The sequence below is a fragment of the Ixodes scapularis genome, unplaced genomic scaffold (genome assembly GCF_016920785.2).
Source record: "Ixodes scapularis isolate PalLabHiFi unplaced genomic scaffold, ASM1692078v2 PGA_scaffold2__306_contigs__length_199485367, whole genome shotgun sequence".
Classification (NCBI taxonomy): domain Eukaryota; kingdom Metazoa; phylum Arthropoda; class Arachnida; order Ixodida; family Ixodidae; genus Ixodes; species Ixodes scapularis.
This window is the reverse complement of record NW_024609857.1, coordinates 81,002,905-81,025,446: the sequence shown is the minus strand read 5'-3', so window position 1 is coordinate 81,025,446 and position 22,542 is coordinate 81,002,905. Positions and strand designations below refer to the sequence as shown.

General features: G+C 47.2%; 1 protein-coding gene across 1 annotated transcript in view; it reads left to right on the top strand.

Moving 5' to 3' along the window:
• The window catches only part of LOC8039159 (glutamate receptor ionotropic, kainate 2), a 282,849-nt gene that overhangs the window by 169,357 nt on the left and 90,950 nt on the right, over nucleotides 1-22,542 (top strand). The window contains exon 2 of the mRNA XM_040502983.2: nucleotides 9,649-9,804. Within this exon, the coding sequence (XP_040358917.1) occupies nucleotides 9,649-9,804 (156 nt within the window). The remainder of the gene's footprint in view (nucleotides 1-9,648; nucleotides 9,805-22,542) is intronic.

Sequence of the window (22,542 nt, the reverse complement as noted above, 5' to 3'; positions counted from 1 at the left end):
GTGCGACTGCAACGGCTTGTGACGTAAGGGTATCTATGGCAACAACTGCGTCGGCTCTAATGAAACAGGGTAGAATTAGGTTTGTTGGAGCCGACGCAGTTGTTGCCATAGAAACCCGTACGTAGCGAGACGTTGCAGTTGCACTCGTTAGGACTCGACGCAACTGTGTGAACCGCACTTAGGAGAGTCGGCACAGAGAGAATAATGTTTCAATTTCACGATCACGGCCGCTCGATCAGTGCCGCTTCGGCGCGGCCCAAAGTTTTGCCAGGGGATGTATAGAAGCAGTGATCTAGACAAATTTATTTCGTTTGCCATTGGAGGCGCGACCGAGCAGATACGAGCACTGCTTTTGTGTTGCTTGGCCTCGCACCAGTTCTGGCAACACCATTTGAAATATTCAGACTCTGCGAGCAGTCTCCTCTACATCCACGTGCAGGCATCACGCTCTTATTGTGACAATACAGCAACTGGGCTACGGTGCCTGAAACGCGTCTCCGACTGGCGGTTTTACCGTGTCCGAGAAAGTTGTCCCACGATTTCCGGAAAAGTGCCATACTGTCGCCGGTCGCGATCCTGGTGGTGTCCCAGTAGTAGTGGTGGATGGAGCAGATGGCTGTCTCCAGGTCTCTCTCTGGTGTGACATTATAGGAAAGCTTCAGCTGCTGGGAAGCCATGACGGTAGCGACACTCGCTTTCGCTCGTGCTTTTCGCCAGCATTTCTATTACCTACCGTTAGGATCTCGATATCCGAAAGCGTTATACTCCGCCTTCTGTAACGTTATAAGTTTCCACTTCGCGACCATTTTCGAAGTATGGGCAGGATAGGACGCTAAACACACCAGTCGGAGACTCGTTCTATAGGCACCACAACTGGGCCAAGCTCGAAGCCCAGAGTTCTTCAATGCAATGACTGGCCGCGAAGCCCAGCAGAACCCTGACGCAGCACTCATGCCCAATCAGTGTCCGCATTCTAGCTCGATCGGCTGACGTCGAATTGGTAGTGCGCGGGCTTTGATTATTGTAGGAGGTCTTGGTTTAGAACGTTCACCGCTAGCTGCTGTAGCCGGTCCTTAGCGCCGCCCTTACCACTCCATGCGGCCCCTCTCGAAATTCTCGCTTTTCCCGCTATTTTTGTAACTTATCAAGCCAGCGCACTAGGACTCTTTGGGGGCAATTTTAATATAGTTTTCATTGTGCTACTGAAATAAAAAGGTACACTTAGGACTATAAAAAAAAATGTCGAACTGTGCCTCGTTGATGATTTTCGACTAAGTTTGAAAATTCTTCCCCCTTATCTATTTATTATATTCTAATAAACTTTATATGATACGAAAGCCTAAAAAGCGTTATTTGTATTCGTAATAAATTCAATATTGTATGCAAAATATATCTGCTACAGACATTTGAATTAACAAATGTTCACAAAATCTTGCGAATTCTGGATTGATTTTCAGAAATATCATTGTTTTATTTCCTTCCTTTTGTAGTGGTAGTAAAGTATGACAGTGGTTCATTATAAATATACATATTTATAATGAACCACTATTGTGCAGTATATTGTTTATACTTATTTATAATGAACCACTATTGTGCAGTATATTGTTTGTATGTCCGATATTAAAGCATGAATATTGCAGACTGCGTTGCGAATGCACCTTCGCATGGGTGCTATTAGGACCAATATCGTGGCATCGATATGATTACTGACTTAATTATTGCACTTACCATCAAATATGATCATAAACTTGATTGGAATATTATGTAATGCCTAAACATTTATTTTATGTTAAGTTGTTACACTACTACACTATATAAAAATGAATAAAATGGAATGCATAAAATGCGCGACAAATAAAATGACATATCAAAGGGTGAAATTGAACATAGCCCTGCAGGAATCAGTGACAGTAAAACAGAACTATGGTAGGCAACACAAATATGAGTGTAAGTCACACTTTACCAAAGTTCCCAAAACTTAGAATTACTATACTCTGTTTCATACTTAGCGTGCAACGCTGTCAAAGCTACTGGCGCGAGCCCGTGGCTTCATCTATGGTTTTGTTTGCGCGAGAGCGCGTGCAAATGATCAACGAGATCAAGCCCCACGCTCGCGCCAGTAGCTTTGACAGCGTTGCACGCTAAGTATGAAACAGAGTATAAGTGAGTGTTTGCACTCTGGGGACTGCCGTTTAGACAAACAAGGTATTGAATTTTATTTCGGCCGGAGTCCGGCCTTCGTCAGGAAGGCCGGACTTCCTGACGAAGGCCGGACTCCGGCCGAAACGTCGAAGATTAAATCGTCCGTTGTTGCTGTTTTTCACTAAGGGTTTTTTTCTTCTCAGTTTTATACCCCCGCCTTCGGCCTCCCGCCACCGTGCCCGTTATATATATATATATATATATATATCACGGTATCACGGGTATTTCTCATCATGTATGGCGGTCTTCGAAGAGGAAATAATCGAAAATATGATGATGATTGAACCGTACTTAATCGAATGAGTCAATACCTTGCAAAACCTCCGAAAGTGAAAATAAACGGCCGAGCCAGGATATGAACTCTGGGCCTCCCAATGCACGGTCGAGTGTGCTAACCACTACAGCACTTCACTCCAGCTCCCTGGCGTTTCCTATCTGTTTTTTTAAATACACAATAAAATTAAATGCGACCAATCAGAAGTGTTCTGGAAGCACACGCCGCCGTGTGGAACGCGGTACAACGCTCTCTGGCATGTGGTACATGCTCGATGTGCTCCAGAATAATTACACTGTTTGTCTCGTTACGTGTACATGTAGCATTCTTGTTTGTGAGCTTTATAAACACGGTATCATCAACAACCTCTGAATCACGAGCCACGATTTTGAATATAGCGTATGGCGGTCTTTGAAGAGGAAATTATCGAAGATATGATGATGACATATAGATTTATATATATACATATATAGATATATATTTAGTTTTTCAGAGTGAGACCAGTGCCCCTTCAAGATGTAGTTATCAGGCAATGCTGACCTTAGATGAGGAAATTATCATTAAGTTATGTTTACTGATTAACTAATATCTGTAATTTTTTTTTGTTAATTATGACATGCTACTTTGGCCTCAACTTTTTTCTAATTGGGGCAGACCAATTAAAATTTTGCTATCCGATAATAATTCTTGAGATAGTAATGGAATGTTATTTGCGTTCTTCGCCCTATTTAAAAGTGTCGGCTAAAAGAGCACCGGAAGCCCTTTCAGTCATGCCGCCTTGAACAGGAACGTAATTATTTCAGTCATATTACTCTCTCAGCACTGTTGTCGTCGAGGGTGCCCAGACGACACCATTGAAGATGTCAATGAAAAAACAATGTCACTCTTGTAAGCGTCATTGTGGGTAGGATGAATTAATCTCTTAAAATATAAGGCTTTTTTTTTCATTAAACATTTACCTGGCTTTCAAGAGCAATTGCCGTCAATATCGCAATGAGAACATATTATGAAAAAAAGTTTATTAACATTGTTATTTAGTCAGCATAAGCCTGGCAATTATTACTTTTTAACGTCCACCGAGCCAAATAAATAAATGGTGAAGGCTGCACTGGACTCTCACAAACTTATGAAGTAAGTAGATTGGAATTAATACCAAACAATCTATTTACGTAGTCCATGTTGAATATTGTAGGCGAACAGGAGGGATGTCCGCGTGACGAAGGACGGAACACGAGAAAGGCCAAAAAAGAGGCACGAGGACGGAGGACATTGAGACGATCAATGCAGCGGTCAGCGTTGTACATATCTGCTAAATAAAAGCGATTTTTCATTTTTTTACACAGTGGACATCGCTGTCCACGGTGTTCATATCTATGTAAAACATAGGTGCCGAAACCCGGGACTCTGCCATCTTACTGACCCAACCGAGAAGGAACATCGTCACCATTAACGAAATGGAACGCCTGAAAAGCAAACGAACCACCCAGCGGGCTCTGCACACCGGTTTACGAACTGAAGCATGACAAGTCATCGACTCCAACCAGCTCAGCCTTTCTGCTCTGCGGGTTCTGCACGATAGACTGAAGACTTGGAATGAAGGCCTGCAAAGGCTCAACGAGCAACTAGGGGCCCTCGTGACGGACGAACAGGTTGCAGAGGATTTCGCTTCAGTAAGCGACTACGACAACAACGCAGCTGCAAGCTTGGCGCTGCTCCGCCATCACATTGAATCGCTCCAAGCTCCAGGCCCACCGGCCCGAGGAATCTATCACCAAAACGAAGACTTCTCACTTGCTCCGAGCGTGCGACCAAATGATCACGGCGATCACGGAGGTCCTGGGGGGGTAGGTGCAAGACTTCCTAAACTGGAGCTTCCTCGTTTTGCCGGAACCGTGTCCCAATGGCACCCTTTTTGGGATATGTCTTGCCATTCTGTCCACAAAAACAACCTGACCAACATTGATCGGTACCACTACCTGAAGATTCTGCTGAGTGGGCCCGCAGCGAAAGCCATTGCAGGAATCGAAGTGAGCGAAGTAGAGTATTCTACTGCGTCGCAATCGAAATTTTGGAAAACCGATTTGGATGCGTAAAAATTATCCAGCAAACATCCCTTGCCAACCTCAGAACGCTGAAGCCAGTAAAGTCATCTAGTGACGTGTCTGAACTAAGGGAACTCCTGGACAGCGTACAGATTAACGTAAGAGGCCTAAAAGCGCTGGGACAGTCGGAGCTGTCGTATGCAGCAATGCTACTAGAGGTTCTCACCAAAGCAATCCCAAGTGACATCATTATCGACTATTATAAACGACAGAGGTTTCAAGAGAACACAAGAGAAAATGAGTAGTCGAAAGCAGAGCTTGAACAACTGTTATGCTATCTGCGTATAGAAGTGGAAGCCCGCGAGAAAACTGGGCTCGTCGTACTCACCAAACGAAGTCTGCCAGACGACACACGAAGCTCACACAGCAGCTATCCACCTTCAGTGGCGGTACTTCATAATGACGCGGCTAAGCAGCAAAGCTACTCTTTTTTTTTTTGCTTTTCGCCAACGCACTTCACCGATAACTGTACTTAAATCACTGTGCAGAAGAAAAGTCGGCTAGCAAAACCAGGTAGATGCTTTAGGTGTACTGCTAATGGACATCGGGCGAGTGATTGTCGCCGTAACCTACACTGCTCAAAATGCAAAGGCAGACACGCTGCCGTTTTTTGCGATCCGATGTACAAAGAAACAAAAATCTGACGCGAAAAAGAGAGCGCCATCACGCACGCGGCAACCAAGGATGCATCCACGAGCTCAGTAGATAAGCAGGTGCTCTTACAGACATTTCGAGCCTGTTTGTTGAACGGAAGCCAGCCGTGCTACATCAGAAGAGTCTTCGACAACGGGAGTCAAATAACATTCATAAGAGAAGACGTGTCGAAGAAATTGGGATTGCGCACCGTAAAAACAGTTGACTTGTCAATCAAAGCTTCTGGAAGATATAACGAAGCACCAAGAATGAAAGACAACTTCGTACATGTAGCCGTGATGAGCCACTTCAGCCATTTTCAACACGAAATCGAAGCAATTGAAGTTCCGTTTATCTGCGAGGAGTTAATTGAGTCTCCCTCTTCACACTCTTTGGTTCATAGCCTGACTAAGGAAAGACGGTATATTGCCGACTTTCTGCTTTTTCCTGGACTTATAGGAGAAGCTGGCATCAGCCTAGTTGTGGGAGTGGACCAGATAGGGAAATTCCTCCTGAACGAAGTCTGTTTACATGGCGAGCACACATGCTTGGCGGCTATAGACACAAAGCTCCGTTGGACCTTCCAAGGATCTGTGACATCTGCGTCGGCGTTTTCATAAAGCTGGAACACACATCTGTGTTCTCCGAACAAACAGCGTCGAATCGGAGGTTTCCAATACGCTCCGGCAAATCTGGGTTCTTGAAAGCATTGGAATATTTGACGCCTCGACGAACTTCAGACACGAAAGCGAAGTTCTCCAACAATTCAGCCAGGAGATTGCTTTTCAATGCGGACGGCATGAAGTAGCTCTTCCTTGGAAGAACCTTAACGTGAATTTGTCAGACAACCATGCGGTTGCTGTTAAGCGGCTACACAGTTTGGTTCGACGGCTCATCACAGATCCAGAGATGATGCAGCAGTGTGACGCAGCTGTCCGGCTATACAAAGTGGATGGACATGCTAAAAAGATAACTCGCGGCCAAAGCATACCTGACAAGTGTTACTACATGCCTCATAAGACTGTGGTAAGAGAGTCATCCACAACGAAAAAACTGCGATTCGTCTTTGAAGCCTCATCCCACGCATTTGGGGTAGCTTCACTGAATCATCATCTGGAAAAAGGGCCGAATATTACCAATGACATGGTGAAGACGCTCGTGAACTTTAGGCTGCACAAGATAGGTCTCGTGGCAGATATTCAAATGGCTTTTCTTCATATATCTATTAGAAAAAGCGACAGAGACGCTTTACGATTCCTGTGGTTTGAGCACATGCCAACGACAGGTCATCCCCTGCCCAGAGTTGAAGAGTATCGAATGGCTCGTGTACCTATTGGGACGACGGCAAGTCCATTTCTGCAGACCGCCACATTACAGCATCATTTCAAGCGTACGGAAGTAGCTTTTCAAAACACAACGGGGCTGCTCTGCGAGAACTTTTATATAGGCGATCTTGTCACAGGAGTTTTGATTTCAAACGAGGCATCGCATGTCTACGGAGAAGCTAAGGTTGTCCTTGAGGAAGCTGGCATGACACTTCAGAAATGGACCACAAACCACGAGGGGCTTCAAGGACACATTGGAAAAGAAGTAGCACCGTCTTCGGCTTCTGTAGCTAGATATGTCCTCCTTCTTTAGTGGAACACCAACACCAACGAGCTTCATCTTAATATCAAAACAGTGCTGCAGTTCCTTGAAGGCAAAGATAACACTAAGCGCTTTGTTCTACAGACGAGAGCGCAACTGTGTGACCTTTTGGGATGGTTGTCTCCATTTCTCATCAGGATTAAAATTCTTTTTCAGAGTGTTTGGGAACACGGCACCGACTGGGAAGAAGACATGCCTGGAGAATTACAGGAGGAATCTGACGAATGGTGTGAATAATTCAGGGCGTCACAATTATTTTCGATTCCGAGATGTGGGTTGAAGAACTTTTTAGATATCTCTGCACTCCACCAACTTCACGTGTTTGCAGACGCGAGTTCGAGTGCCAACGGCGCAGTGACCTACCTCAGGACCGAGGATGCAACCGGCAATGTTAGAATCCAACACTTGCTCTCAAAGTGTAGGGTAGCTTCTCTCAAGCGTGTCACCCTTCCTCGCTTGGAACTAGTTGTGGCAGTTATGGCCACTCGTTTAATAAAATTCCTCAAAGAGACGCTGGCAAACAAGCATTGGAACATAATTTATTTCTTGTGGACCGACTCAAGTGTCACTATATGTTGGATTCGAGGTTCCGCAGCCAAGTGGAAAGAGTTTGTTTCTAACAGAATGACAGAAATGCAGACAGCAACGGATCCATCCCACTGGAACCATAGTCATGGAAATGATAATCCAGCGGATTTCTTGACTAGAAGACTCTCTGCAAAGGAACTTTAAACTAACGACCTCCCGCGGAGAGGACTCGAATGGCTTTCAAGAGCACAGGAGTCCTGACTTGGGATAACTGGTACCGTCGAGTCTAGAGACGGGGATAATGATGTGATATCAGAATTGAAACGTGATGTTCCAGTTCTTGTGAGCGTGGCAAATTCGCCGGTTTTCAGCCCTGACAAGTACAGTATTTGGACCAAGATTACAAGAGTGACAGTTTGGTTAAAGCGTTTCACAGACAACTGCCGTTCACCGGCTACTCGTCATGAAGGTACCCTTACTGCCCAAGAACTTCGAGCAGTTGAAAACGTCTGGTTACATCGAGTACAGCGGAAAGCATTTGTAAATGAAATGCTACAACTAGTGAAAGGAGAATACCGGTAAAATACTTCGCAAATACGAGACTTCCATCCTTGTATTGACGACGAAAGACTGGTCCGAATTCGGAGCCGCCTCCAAAACGCGGCGGTGTCCTACAACAAGAAAAGCTCGCACTACTTCAGGTGAACAATTTGTGACAAGACTGATTGTTCTGCGTGCCCACCGAGCTGTGCTTCACAAAGGGGTCGGTCACACCTTAATTGAAATGCGCGCTAGGTTTTAGGTCACGCGTGCACGACAGGCGAAGATGGTGTAGTACGAGCATGCTACCAAAAGGGACTGTAATTTTCAGGCCTGTGCAGCGTTTGTTCCCTCCTGAAATTCCCACAGCGGGCCCCGGAGTGTGTTGAATATTGTAGGCGAAGAGGAGGAATGTGCGCATGACGAAGGACTGAAGACGAGGAAGGCCGAAAAAGAGGCGCGAGGACGGAGGATATCGAACCGACCAATGCAGGGGTTAGCGTTGTACATACCTGCTAAGTAAACACGATTTTCTATTTTTCTACACCGCGGACATCATTCTTCTATCTGTGTAAGCCAGTGCTAATACTGTTCAGTTCACTCGTTTTTTAGGCAGCTTTAGAGTGTGTTACGCCAGTGAACATACATTCGCCAAGTATGTGAGCTATAACAGCGGAACTATAATAAAAACAAAGCAAAATCCACGTGAGGCACTTCTAGCGTGGCCGCACCCTAGGAAACGGGCTGTCAGAAATCCCCAATTTCGTTGTCAAAGAGTAGACGCAGGAGGGTTCGCGGAGTTTCCATTTTAAAGCGCGAGTCTAAGGCTCAGTTGTTTGCAATTACAGCCTTCGGTATTAGTATGAATGCCATGTGATGTTAACGCTGCTGATAAGCATTTTGTTTCAAGGGATGCTACGCAATGCACAATTCAGGTAAACCTTCTACCTCGACCTTGACTCGATACTTACGGGACCTATTGTAATGATTCGTGCTGTCCAGCCAGCCTTATTTTTTGTGTGTGTCTAAGTGTTGTACCCTCAAAATAAGATTTAAAATTGTTATAAATATGAAAACAAAACTATATAAACGGTTAAAGCAACGTTGACGACTTTTTGTCTGTCTAACTTTCTGTAAATTGAAGTAAATACAGTAAAATAAAATAACATCATATATAAAACATTTTTTTACCAAAATAGGTCATAAAGTGTTTTACTTTTTTATTGTATGTAGTGACAGAACCTTTTGCGAGAATAGTAGTTGTAGGTTTTTAAAATTTGTTGCGTTTGGAGCTACTGTACTTCTGTGTGCCCGGAGCGAAAATTAAGATAGTGCAGTAGGAAAAAAAAAGAGGCTGACATTTCTTTACAATCGTTAAGTTTTTTTTAAAGAATAATATTGTAAAAAATCTACACAGAATGTCTCTTCTTTTCATTTTAATATATAATTAATTTCGAAATCATCATACACATATGACCTCACATTACTACAGTTATTAGAGAAATAGCTCTTCAGCACCAAGTACTGCGTTTAACTGAATGGAACGTCATGATCACATAAAAAGTATATGCTGAATCTCAGTTCCTTAAGTAACTTGGAAACTTAAATAAAGCATAATAATATTGTATCGATAACTGAAAAGTATTGCAAAACTACTTAAGGACTTTTGCGCTTGACTCCAAGCTGCCTGTGATTCATTCAGTTTTCGATATTAAATCCCAGGTGGAATATTTGAGAGCGGCAGTCAGAAGGCCCAGCTCAGTTTTCGTTACGCAATCGACCAAATCAACAAAGACATCAGCATCCTGCCAAGGACAGAACTGATGCCCATCATCCACGAAGTGAAACAAAAGGACAGTTTCACAGCTTCCAAAGCCCGTAAGCAACTTTTGAGTTACACTCTTCATTGTTTTCTACAAATAGTATTAGTCTAGAGAATTATAATTTGCTATGTGGTGAGTAATGTTTGTGCTGTGCTGAATAAATTTCATGATATGATGATGTTTTTTAAAATTGCACAGCAGACTTCCTTATTTTTGAACCTGAGTAATATTAATTAATTTTAAAACTGCTAATCTATGTTATTAATCATGTGTAATGCTTGTGAATAATTTACCCACTGATAATTGATAAAAAGACTTTCTATGGTTTTATGTTATGAGTTGTACTTTTTCAAGCACAGAGGGCATAAACAAGTGTGCAGGTCTAAATGTTGTCAGTTAAAAATTAAAAAAAAAATCCGATGAGTAAAACACATCAAATATGTTTAGAATTTTCAATTAAATATTATCACGGTACACAACTAGTACCTTAACTTTGTTACATGCTTTTTATCTATTTTGCAAATGTGCCAAGCCCATGCGCGGAGAGAAGTCAAAATACGCAAAGAAAAATTAATTATTGGCTTTTTTGCAACTATGAAAATGGGTTGCATAGTGCATGTAAAAATATTGCAGAGGTAAATCAGCGCAAGGAGCAACGTCTTTTATTATAAATTAGTGTTTTGCATTTGTTTTTTTATTTGTTCTAGAAACTCGAAGTTATCCTCTCGGTATTTATAATAAGACGAATGACGATGTGACGAACAAGGAATAACTGAAGAAACTGAAGCGTTTAATGGGGTGAGCTTGTGCCCAAAATAAAAAAAAGGTAATAGCAGATAACAGCAGAGCGTCCCAGGCGCCGAGACTGACTCGGCTTGCCAGGCGGAGCTCCTTTTGTAGACGCGTGGGCTTCTGGATCGTGCGGCGTAGAAGGTTTGTTGCGTTGAACATGCAAACCTTGAATAGCAAGACTGTTTTCGAATTTACCAGAACATCACATTACAGCCTCAACAAAAATGTGTATGCGCGGCCAGGAATCGAACCCCGGCCTTCGGCGTGGAAGGGAAGCGCGATAACCGTTAGGCCGCGGGCGCGCCGCCTACTTGGTCAGCTGCGCTTGCGGCATTATTCTTTCCTTTAAAAAAATGCATCGTCCCAATGCAGCACGAACCGGAGAAACAAATCCACAACCAAAAGAACAGCAGACTCGCGAGCCACAGTTTACAGTTCACAGTTCACAAATCACATTTCACAGTTCACAGTTCACTCGTCGACGAGAGTGCAAAGCTCTATCGTTCGTAATACGGCATCAGCCGGACGACGTGCACCACCTTCGGTTGCGGCTGACGTCTTGTCAATGGTCGAGTTCCGTCGGCAAAAACTTCGTAGTTCAGTTCTCCGAGGCGTCGGATGATCTTGTAAAGCCCAAAGTTGCGCTTCAGCAGTTTTTCGCTCAGACCAAGGCGACGAATCAGCGTTCCCCCTCGAACAGTCTTGCATAACGACGAACTTGACAGGGCACGTCTCACCGTGGATTTCGACGCGAGCAGTGCAAATCCCGACTGGTGTAATAAGGTGCCCACCCGCGGTCCGTATAATAATAATAATCATAATAACTTTATTTCCATCAAATGATGGGGGGCCCAAAGGAAAAAAGCTGCAGTAGGCAGCTTGACTGGTCCTCGGGGCCTTTACACTGGTCAGCAGCAACCATGTGTAAGAAATACAAAAATACAAAAAAATGACGATATCATGGGATTGCCTGCGGGCTATTCCATGATGTCTCACTTTCCGAAGGCGTTGGGAGAGCCTTCCACTCAGGACGGAGTAATCTGCTCCGCTGTCGCCGAGAGCCGACACGTCGTGGCCGTCGATAACGACGTTTAGGTTATTCGTTACCGTTGCAGGAGAGTCATTTCAGTCCCTGGTGGCGTTCGAGTGGGGGCCCTCCGACGTTCATGAAGGATCTTGGCGTCGGTCGTCTTTGGCAACTCCACCTTCAGGGGTTGCCGCGCCTAGTTTCCCTGGCGAGGAGCGAGGGGCGACAGGCTGTCTCGACGAGACCGGCGGAAGGGCGATCGCGAGCGTCGCGGCGACTGTGAACGCAATCCTCGACGGGGAGACGACTCAGCACATGACGAGCGGCGGAGGTAGTCCTCGATGTCCCGAGGTCGCTCTCCAAGACGTGGTCGAGGGTCGTTGGGCGCGAACCCTCGTAGGCCCAGCTGGCGGTAGGGACATCGACGGTAGATGTGGTCCGCTTTACCGCAGTGGTAGCACAGCGGGCGTCGATCGGCCGTGCGCCACACATCCGTCTTCCTAGATGCCGGTTGTTGAGTACGGACGAGCTGGAGCTTCCCTTCTTGACGTGAGAAGGTCCGCGGCTCTGGCTCACGTCGCGGCGGCGTGAAATACTGCCGGGCAGCTGGCGCTGGTCTCCGAGCTACTGCCGCGTAGGTCAGGGAGGGCTCTTCAGGTGCTGCTACGCTGGTAGGGGCTTCCGATTGAATTGCCAGCTGAAATTCTTCGCGCAACACTGCGGCTATCGACAGCGAAGTCGGCTGGTTGGCAGCAGACAGCAGTTTCCTTAGCTCTTCCCGGACGACGTCTCGAATTACCTCGCGAATAATGCCTGGGATCCTGGAGCCGAGGTCGCAGCTAGGCGGCGCGAGGGCAGCGAGACCGGGTGGTCGATGGTAGTGACTGGCTCAGGCTTGCAGGGCACGCTCGATGTTCGTCACCTCGGTGACAAAATCTTTGACTGTTGTCGGAGGGCTACGAACAAGGCCGCCGAAGATGCTGTCTGTCACTAACCGCACGAGGATTCTAACCTTCTTCTCTTCTGTAGCCTGAGGGTGGGCACGGGCGCTCAGGTGCAGAACGTCTTCCACGAAGCCGGTGATGCACTCGTTGGGGCCTTAAGTTCTGGTGCGAAGTAAGTCTTCGGCTCTCTGTCGGTGGTGCTGGTTGAAAAATGACGCCTTCAGCTGGCTCTTGAAGAAGTCCCATGATGTCAAAGAAGACTCGTGATTTTCGTACCAGTACCTGGCAGTCCCCTCGAACGAGAAATACACTTTTTTGCAGCCGTTGCTGTTGGTCCAGGCCTTGTGGCGGGCAACGCGTTCGTACTGGTCAACCAAATCTTCGACGTCTTCGTGGAGCTCACCGTGGAAAGCAGCAGCCGTGAGTTCACCGTGGAAAGGAGCAGCCGTCCGTGGCGACGGGCAGGTAGATGACGGCAGAAGCGGCATGCGTCTGCGACTGGTTGGCCATCGTCGTCTCCTTCGGCTTGGGCTTGTTTGGCAGCAAACCTCATCCAGGAGACTGACCTCTAATACGACTGTTTCTCCGGCCTTCGATGTCTTCGGTGAAAGGTAGCCTTCCGGGGCTGAGCACGTCGCTTGGCCGTGATGTTTTCGGAGGGGCGTGCTCCGCTGGCATAGAATGCGATACCCTGCATCTCCAGCAAAAGTCACGATTGACGATGTGAAAAACGAGGAATAACTGAAGGAACTGAAACGCTTAATGGGGCGAACTTGTGCCTAAAATAAAAAGGAAACATAATATAACAAACAGCAGAGCGTCTCGCGGGCGCGAAGTTGGCGTAACAGCACAGTCGAACGAGGAATAACTGAAGGAACTGAAACGCTTAATGGGGCGAACTTGTGCCCAAAATAAAAAGGAAACATAATATAACAAACAGCAGAGCGTCTCGCGGGCGCGAAGTTGGCGTAACAGCACAGTCGAACGCTGGGGCGAGACTGACTTCACTTGCCACCAGGTGGAGCCCCTTTTGTACACGCGTGGGCTTCTGGAATATTCGGCGTAGAAGGTTCGTTGCGTAGAACATTCTAACCTCGAATTAGGAAGACGGTTCTCGAATTTGCCAGAACAACACATTACAACCTCAACAAAAATGTGTTGGTGGCCGAGTGGTCTAGCGCACTCCAGCTCGGAGCACGTGGAGCGAAAGCTCGCGCTGCAGAACCCAGGGATCCTGGGTTCGAGCCCCACCCCTGCCCGTTTCGATCTGGATGAGCATCGTACCGGCGTGCGGTCGTGTATCACTACTGCGTGATGCACGTTAAAGACCCCAGGCTAGCGGCTGCACCGCACTGGCTAAATTTCTCATCTACAGCTGGGAGACTCGTCGCCCCTGTGAGGCAGACCAAGTTCTAGGCTGTATAAACACACACACAACCCAATTATTATTAAAAATGTGTTGACGCGTCCAGGAATCAACCCCTGTTCTTCGGCGTGGAAGGCCAGCGCGATAACCATTAGGCCGCAGGCGCGCTGCCTACTTCGTCAGCAGTGCTGGCGGCAATATCTTTCTCAGACTTTCGTTCACTGCTCGTGCGAATAAAATCCAAAATCTTTTTGCGAGTTGTTGTACTTCTTCGTTTCTGATGAATGACTATTACGAATTGATACAGGGCACTTCAATTACAACTCAATACAAAAATAAACTAAAAAAAAAACTAAAGGCGCCCTATATTTCAAGATTGGACAGTCTTTGCTCTTTGTTGTTTTACTTTCTACGCACAACAAATGTATTATATTCGCTCAACGTCTGTAAGGGCAACATATAAATGGTTTAAAGTGCTCCGGCCAGCTCTAAAATCTAAAAAAAAAACAAGCGGCTTACCGTAAAATCCGTACTTGGATGCCGTGAAGCGCTTGCTTTGAGATGGAGCTTAACCTGCCTGCGTTTGAAGCAATATATAATATCAGAAGTTCTACAGATTCGAAGAAAGGAACAGAAGATGAAGTTTCTGAGGAAAGTCACACCGTCTTAATTCAATATCAGCACAATGGAATCCTCTCCGCACTGAAGAAGACGGCACACAGGGCGACAATGATGACTTCCAACAAAGCCCTCACAATCCCGACGCTTTCAGAGACGGCACAATCAAGTTCGGCCCGGAAAAACATGTCCCCGATATGACAGAGAAGAGAATATGCAGCATACAGACAATAAAAAACGAAGTGCACATCAAACCTCCGCCGGGGATACAACAAGAAATAACTATCACCAGAGATGACAATGCTGCACGGATTGTAAGGGCACTCATTGAAGAGATCGGAGCCCCCCAATGTTCGGAGTTTGTAATGAACAAAACAGCCGGGACGCAGGTGGTACATTTACTGATCGAGACGTATGAAGCGCGGGATAGAAAAGTGCCACATCTGTATATACTACATGTGGACGCCAATGGCGAACTCAGGGGTGAAGAACCGAACGCAATGATGGAGCGTCTGTGGATAAAATGGACCAACCGCAAGGCATCTTTGGCGATCTGTTCACTGCCGGAGAGCGACAGGAGAGGCGAAAAAATGCATGTGGTGACCATGCTACGGAACGCAAGGCTGAAGCAAGTATGCAAAAGGATCAAAGCAAGGTTCATCGACCTAAGCTCTAAGCTGACAAGCAGTAAAGCAATTCAAAATGGCAAAGGCATCCGAGTGGTGAATTTACGAATAGGTGCTGCGGCAAGCCGTTTTTTAGGCCTCAGGAGAAGGCACGAAGTCGAACGTTAGTATCAGAGCGATCCGTGGCGATATGGGAGCTATCCATGAAGGCGACACGCGGCATTGTCAAAAAAGCACGTCACTAGGGGCATCCCAGGCATGACTGTTGGATCCGCCCCTCCCTCCCCCCCCCCCCCCCCCTTATCGAAGTGCCTAATGTCAGGAATCCACGACTAAAGTCTCACGTGAATGGACACCAAGCTCCGTTCAGCAAACAACCTTAGCATACACTGCAACCGCAAAGCGAACAGCTGTCCAAGATGCCTACTTTTCCCGACATACGGGTACCCCCCGTTCGTGTACAACAGAGCGGTGGAATGACAGGGCCCAGGGTGGCCATGCAAGACAGAGGAAGTTCTCCATTTGCAACTGTGAGAATGGGTCTACCTGCATGCCAGGAGTCACCATCTCTCCCTGGCCACGTCCAGCAACATGCATGCATGACGCCGCTAGAGCCCGCGCAAATGGTGAATCGCATAGTCCACCAACTATTGGCGGGATTGCAACGTTAGGGAGTATGAGTAACAGGCAAACCGGGACTTTTGAAGTACCGCTGCCTCCTGGTCAAACCAGACCAATAGCAAGTGTTATCTTTTTTTTTTGTTTTATATTTGAATGGTGCAAGAAATTTAACGGAAGTGGAATGAATTATGTTGAATGCTCAGTGGACAACAAATATTTTTGTTTTGGGTTGCTGAGGCTCACTTGCGTGACTTGAAGAGCACCCAGTGAACACTACATGGTGCTGGGATTTGTGTAAAAGGGTTGAAGGAAACTGACAGGGAGGATGTCTGGGCTCGCTATGGCCTCGGAATGTGTAAGCATGGCTCAGGAAATTTGAAACGTGTCGAGAGCACATATGGGTGCAAGAACGAGTCTGGAACGAACCGACAGCAGTATACGCTATTTACCTTTCGGTGGGGAAGTTACAGGCAAGATGAAAACAAGGCCATACTAGACTCCGTTCAACACGACATCCAAAGTTTGGACCGAAGCCATTCTGTGCTACTGATGGGAGACTCTAAGGGTCACCTGCTTGAGCTGGACAGGAGCGAAGATATAAATAGACTAATGTTTAGATAACTGGCAGAATATTTAAAGCTGGAGATCCTAAACCCGAGAAAAGAGTGCGAAGGGTAACACACATAAATGGTGCGGGACAAAAAAAAAAGACAACAAAAAAAAAAAAAAACCCTGCATTGATTACGCCCCGTAATCCAAGAGGCTGGGAAACCACCTTCAAAAAGTACTTGTGGACTACAATGGCGAATAGAGCGTTGGCAGCGATAATAGAACCGTACTACTACAATTCGTGGCAATCCAACTGCATCGCAGTCGGCCAAAGCGCAATGTGACGTTTCTGTTGTGCGAGGGGGATAGCGAGGCTGTGTGTCAAGACTTCGATGAAAGTGATCAACGAATGAACGCCGCAACGTAAAAAGAATACGCCACAAAAATCAGGTATGCTGCTGCCAAGCATTCGATGGCAAGGAGCACGCAAAAAAAAAATACGGCTTGTCCGTGGTGGACCGCGGAATTCGGGAGAGCGATTCGGTACCGACAAGACGTACACCGAGAACATCACCAAGCACTAAATTTGTTCGAAAAAGTTCCAGAGATCTTGCAATTGTGGACGAAGTACCAAAGTCGCAAGGCAATAAAACAAGCTATTGCTTAAAAAAAAGCAAGCAAGCACGTGACTGCAAAGAGATGCCAAACAAAGTTTTGGCGCTATATCGGTAGTCTTGATGGGAAAAAACTGCTCTTCCCAACTGGCAAAGCCGGCCAAGGGAAGCAATGTAAAGGACATAAAATAACTTCTGGTGAAATATCTTAACACTCTCTTTGGGACCTAGCAGATGAACTGCAGTCAAGAAGACACAACGGAGAAATTCCGCATGTATAACATACCGCATTCAGTACTACAGCCGACCGAAATGCAACAGTCGTGAAACGTGTTCAAGTTGAACGCGCGGCGGCGCCACTAAATGGCAGCACAGATCACGTGCAAAATGGAATCTTGGCCAATGTGCTCAGAGGTCTAAGACCCGACGCATGGAAGTACGTGGCAGACCTGTTTTGTCAAACCTGCTGCGGCAATGACCCGGCTTCAGCAACTCTAAACTTGGTTAAGTTACCTTCATCCCAAAGACAGGCGGCAACATGCAGTTGTTGCATGACTACAAACCGCTCACGATCACGGCGGGTGCCCACAGGTTGTACACGATCATAATCAATGGGGGCATTAAACAGTAGGCCAAGAAGACTGGCATACCGACGGAGTTGCAGAACAGTTTTAGACGTGGGCGACGCTTGGAAGATAATCTCTTTATGTTGGCGCAATGTATCGATATTGCACGAACGGAGGAGCCACCACTGAGTACCTGTTTCCTCGACATAGCGAGAGCATATGATCGCATTCCTGATACCATGCTTCTAAAAAGATTATATCAGCTTAATATGCCTGAAGCCTGAGTGACGTTAATGCAGCTGCCCTAAGATAAAAGTGTTTTGACGGCATCTTTCGAGGTTGTAAAATAAGAGGAGGTTACAGTCTAAAAAAAAATTCCGACAGGGCTGTTTATTGTCGCTAAAACCGTATATCTTGTATGCATCTGGCAAGGAAAGAGCAGTGAAAAAAACGGTCATCGGATTTTCTTTGACGCATCACCAACACGGGGACAGGAGGGGATGACTATGCGGCTACCAGGAATTACATACACTCATAAACTTATCTTGACCGCCGACAGTGTTTGTGGCATGAGAAAACTGCTGGCCACAAATGAGGCCGAGGCGGATCAACTCCAATTGCCCTTCAATGCTGACAAGTCAGAGGCAGTTATTATTTCCCGCGAGGAGGAGAATATTATGTTCCGCGAGGAGCAGAGCAAGCAATGGTGGCCGCATTCTGCAGGGTGCGGCAATCCCTGTTTGCGCCACGTACAGGTACCTTGGCGTGACACTACCAGCTACGAACAACTACATCGCTGAGTATCACGAAGGCCTCTGGACATCCTCGGTGCGGACACGGAACATACTATGGAGACGGCTCCTCTGGAGCTACGACCAATACATCGTTACCTTGGAACTTTGGAAGGCTTTCGCGGTTCCCGGACTGACTTTTGGAAGCTCTGTCATTGGCACACTCAACGAGCATCGTGAATACCTTGAACAACACCAAAGAGATGTCGGACGTCAAGTGCTGGGAAGCCATAGACAACTAGCCAAAGAGCTCCCGGTGAAGTCAGCTGGTCATCTTTCGAGGCACGAGAGGCCAGCAGTAAGCTGAAGTATTACGCGCGGTTAAAGCACATGGAGGAAGACAGCTAGGCACGGCAACTTTTCATCTACAGTTACCTCAATAATATCCATTCGATGTACAGAAAGCGTGTGACTCGCCTTGGCAAGAAGTTTGGAGCCTTTTCCATGAGTGATGAGCCCCAAGTTGAAAAATATCGAGTGCGTAAAGCGCGAACTTAGATAAAGGCTGTCGAAACGGAGCGCTGGGCATTGGGAATGCTACAGCATACTAGAATGCATTTGCACCAAGACCGAGATCACCACAATAACGTTCTGTGAAAACACACTGGGAAGTCGCCTACTCATCGAGGCGCGTGGCAGTGCCCTGCGCGCCAGACAATACTGCCGAAAGTATGCCAGTAGCGTGACGGACATGACACACAGCGGCTGTTGGGAAGGCAAAGAGACTACCGAGCATTTGCTGCACACCTGCCAGATGTTCCTGCCAGCGCCCGTTGGGGGCTCCCGCATCTGGCAGGCACTCAGCTTCACGAATAAACATGGCCATGTTCATTCGTGGCCATGTGCGCATTGCGAAGTCAGCGCCTATCGATTGAAACACCGTGGCCTTGTAACGGCTACCCTCCGCTTACAAGGGGTCACCTACGATAGGTGGAGGGTATCAGTGTCCAAGTTAGACTCTCTTTTTAAAGATATTGCGTCGCAGAGTAGAATGCAATACATGGCATATTAAAAAAAAGATAATGTAAGTAACTTATGTGAACTTTTTTTTAATGAAACTAGTTGTTCCTTTCAAGTTTACAATGCACGTCTGACGAGCTGTGCCGGTGTATTAGTTGACTAACCCGGTGCGGAAATAGCTATTCACACGTCGTTCGGTGATCCTGGAACACAAAGTATACTGGTTGAGTTTAAGACGTGTGTGTAGAATTAGCAATGCTTTTAAGAATTTTTAAGCTTTTTACTCCTCTACTGGCGTATATGCCTGACATACTAAATCATATCTTATTACTTCTGCTTGAATTGCGAGCTGAAATGACGAAGGCCGAAGTACGAATTATTTTTGCACAGCATTACTAAATATAGGTGTTTATATCCCAACTTCCACAATAAAAAAAAATCATCAATACATTTTTTTTTAATTTAAACATTTTTATTTAAGTAATAAATATGCGGCCTGGATGTTCTACATTTGTGGTATTTTGAAATAAATATAAAACGAAATTAGAAACAATTTTTTTTATATTTGTCACCCCTCCTAGAGGAATACTTAGGTAAATGTTTTTTCAGCAGTAACTTTATTATAAAATGCTAAATAATAAGCAATCACATATAATGGAATATTTTAGAAGCATACAACCACAGTGTAAAGGGTTTCATCTGCTTACAAATGTATAGATTCTCCACTTTTAGTCAAAGATGGCGCAAGGAACAAAGATATGCACATCAAGAACAACAATCAATAACTCATTTAAGTGCATGATAACCTAAGAAAGATATATCCACCCGCGATGGGTAAATATGGCCGCGCGCGCAGCTGGGTAAGTAGGTACCGCGCCGTGGCTTAACGGTTATCGTGCTTGCCTCCCACGCGAATAGCCAGGGTTCAATTCCCTGGGAGTGATACGTCTTTTATTTATTCTTGGAATTTAAACTTCGTGTCACCCTGCGATGGACTAAAGGCAAGCTACGAAGCGGCAGGTCCAATCACGAGCCACTTAGAAATCGCGTGGTATTTCGCCTCGATGCAGGTATCGGTGGGCGCGTCTCAGGTCACTGATGGGGTGGGCGAACAGTGGTTCGAATCGAATAGCACTGAGTGACTAATCAATTTTACATTGCAAAGGAAGTGCGGACATACAGGCTTTTAGTGTCGAAGCTAAGGAAATGATGCAGCGCTTTTTGTTTCGCAGCATTATTCGTCCACCCCTAATCAACTTTAAGCATGTCATAGTTTATCGTGGAATGTGATTGGACCTAGCGGCCCGTGGCTTTGGCCTTTAGTCCATTGTAGGATGCGATGAAGCATAGTGTTCTGGTAAATTCGAGAACCATCTTTCTTCTCCCCGGCCCGGATGTACTACGCGCTGAACGTTCTAGGCCGAATGTTCCGGAAACCCACGCGGCTACAAATGGCGCCGGGCCACACTGACATCAACATGACAAGCCGAAGTCAGTGCCGCCCCAGCGCTCGATCCTGCTGTTTCGCCGACATCGACGCCTACGACGCTAGCCTGTCTCTACTTTGTTTTGGGCATAAGTTCGCCCCATTAAACATTTAGTTTCTTCAGTTATTCGCAGCCTCATCATTTGTTCTTCGTGACAGTTTTGGTGGAGGTGCGGGTAATTCATGTCCTTGCAGCATACCCTTCCGAAGACACCCCGACCAAACGACGTGCTCAGCCCCGCAAGGCTACCCTTCGCCGAAGATGTCGAAGTCCGAACAAGCCGTCGTACCAGAGGTCAGTCCCCCGAACGTGGTGTCTTGCCCGAGATACGGAAGAACAAGATCCCGACCATGACCACCTCGCCCGTAGTCGTCCTGCGCGTCGCCCCGCGGACACCTGCTCCCTTCCTCGGCAAGATCTACGAGGACGTCGAAGAGTGGATAAACCAGTACGAACGTGTGGCTCGCCAAAACGGGTGGAGCGACGAAGAACGCCTGCAAAACCTCTATTTCGCACTTGAAGGAACTGCAAGGCGCTGGTTTGAAAACCATGAAGCTTCGTTGACCTCATGGGACATTTGTAAGAACGAGCTCACGAGTAAATTTGCCAGTCAACACCGAAGAGAGAGGGACGAAGACCTGCTGAAATCGAGGACCAAGGGCCCCAATGAGAGCGTCACAAGCTTTGGTGGAAGACGTCCTTCGTCTGAGCTCCCGCGCCGGCCCTCAGGCCACCGAGGAAAAGAAGCTGCGTATTTTTATGCGTGACGTGAAGAACGACATCTTTGGTGGACTCGTACGCAACCCACTGACGATCGTTCAAGGATTTGTCACAGAGGTGACGAACATCGAGCGTGCTCTGCAAGCCCGAGCCAGCCGCTACCAGAGGCTACCCGGCGTCAGCGCGGTTCCGCCATCCCCTTGTGGCCTCGCCCATGGTATCCCGGACATTCGAGAGCTTATTTGCGACGTCGTCTGGGAGGAGCTGAAGAAGCTTCTGCCGACTGCTGACCGCCTGGCCTTAATCTCCATTGCCGAGGTTGTTCGGGACGAGGTTCAGCGAGCGTTCCTTCCGGATGTCCCTGTCACCGTGGCCCGCAGCCGATGAGCCGTCGTTGACCTACGCCGCAGTGGCCTGACGGCCGCCGCCAGCTACCCAACATTATGCGGTGGCGCCACGACGACACTCATTAACGCAGGCGTACCCCCGACACAACGATGAAGGACGGCCGTACGACCGCCCAGGTCAGCCGGCGCCAAGGAAAATCGACGTGTGGAGGAAAGCGGATCGACGATTGATATGCTATCACTAGGGTGAACCCCACCACAGTTACCGTCGATGCCGCTACCGACGACTCGGGCTGCGCGGGTTCCACCAAAACGACCCACGCCCCCGATATAGTGAACGCCCTCGGGAGATCGACGAGTACCTGCGACGACCTCAGTCGCCCGAGCCTGCGTCCCGCCGAAAGTTCCGGTCGCCTTTGCCACGACGTCCAGCTTAGCCGATGCACAGACCCCGACGTCAAAGCTTGTCGCCTCTCGCTCTACGCCGGGGAAACATGGCGCGGCAACCCCTGGAGGTGGAGTTGCCGAAGACGACCGACGCCAAGATCCTCCGCCAAAGTCGAAGGGCCCCACTCGAACGCAACCAGAGACCGAAACGACACTCCTGTAACGGTAAACGACAACCTAAACGTTATTATCGACGGCTACGGCTCGCCGGCTCTTGTATACACCGGAGAAGACTGCTCCGCACTGAGGGGGAGGCTCTCCAAACACCTTCCGTAAGTGACGACGCCGAGGGATGGCCCACAGATACGGACCGCGGGA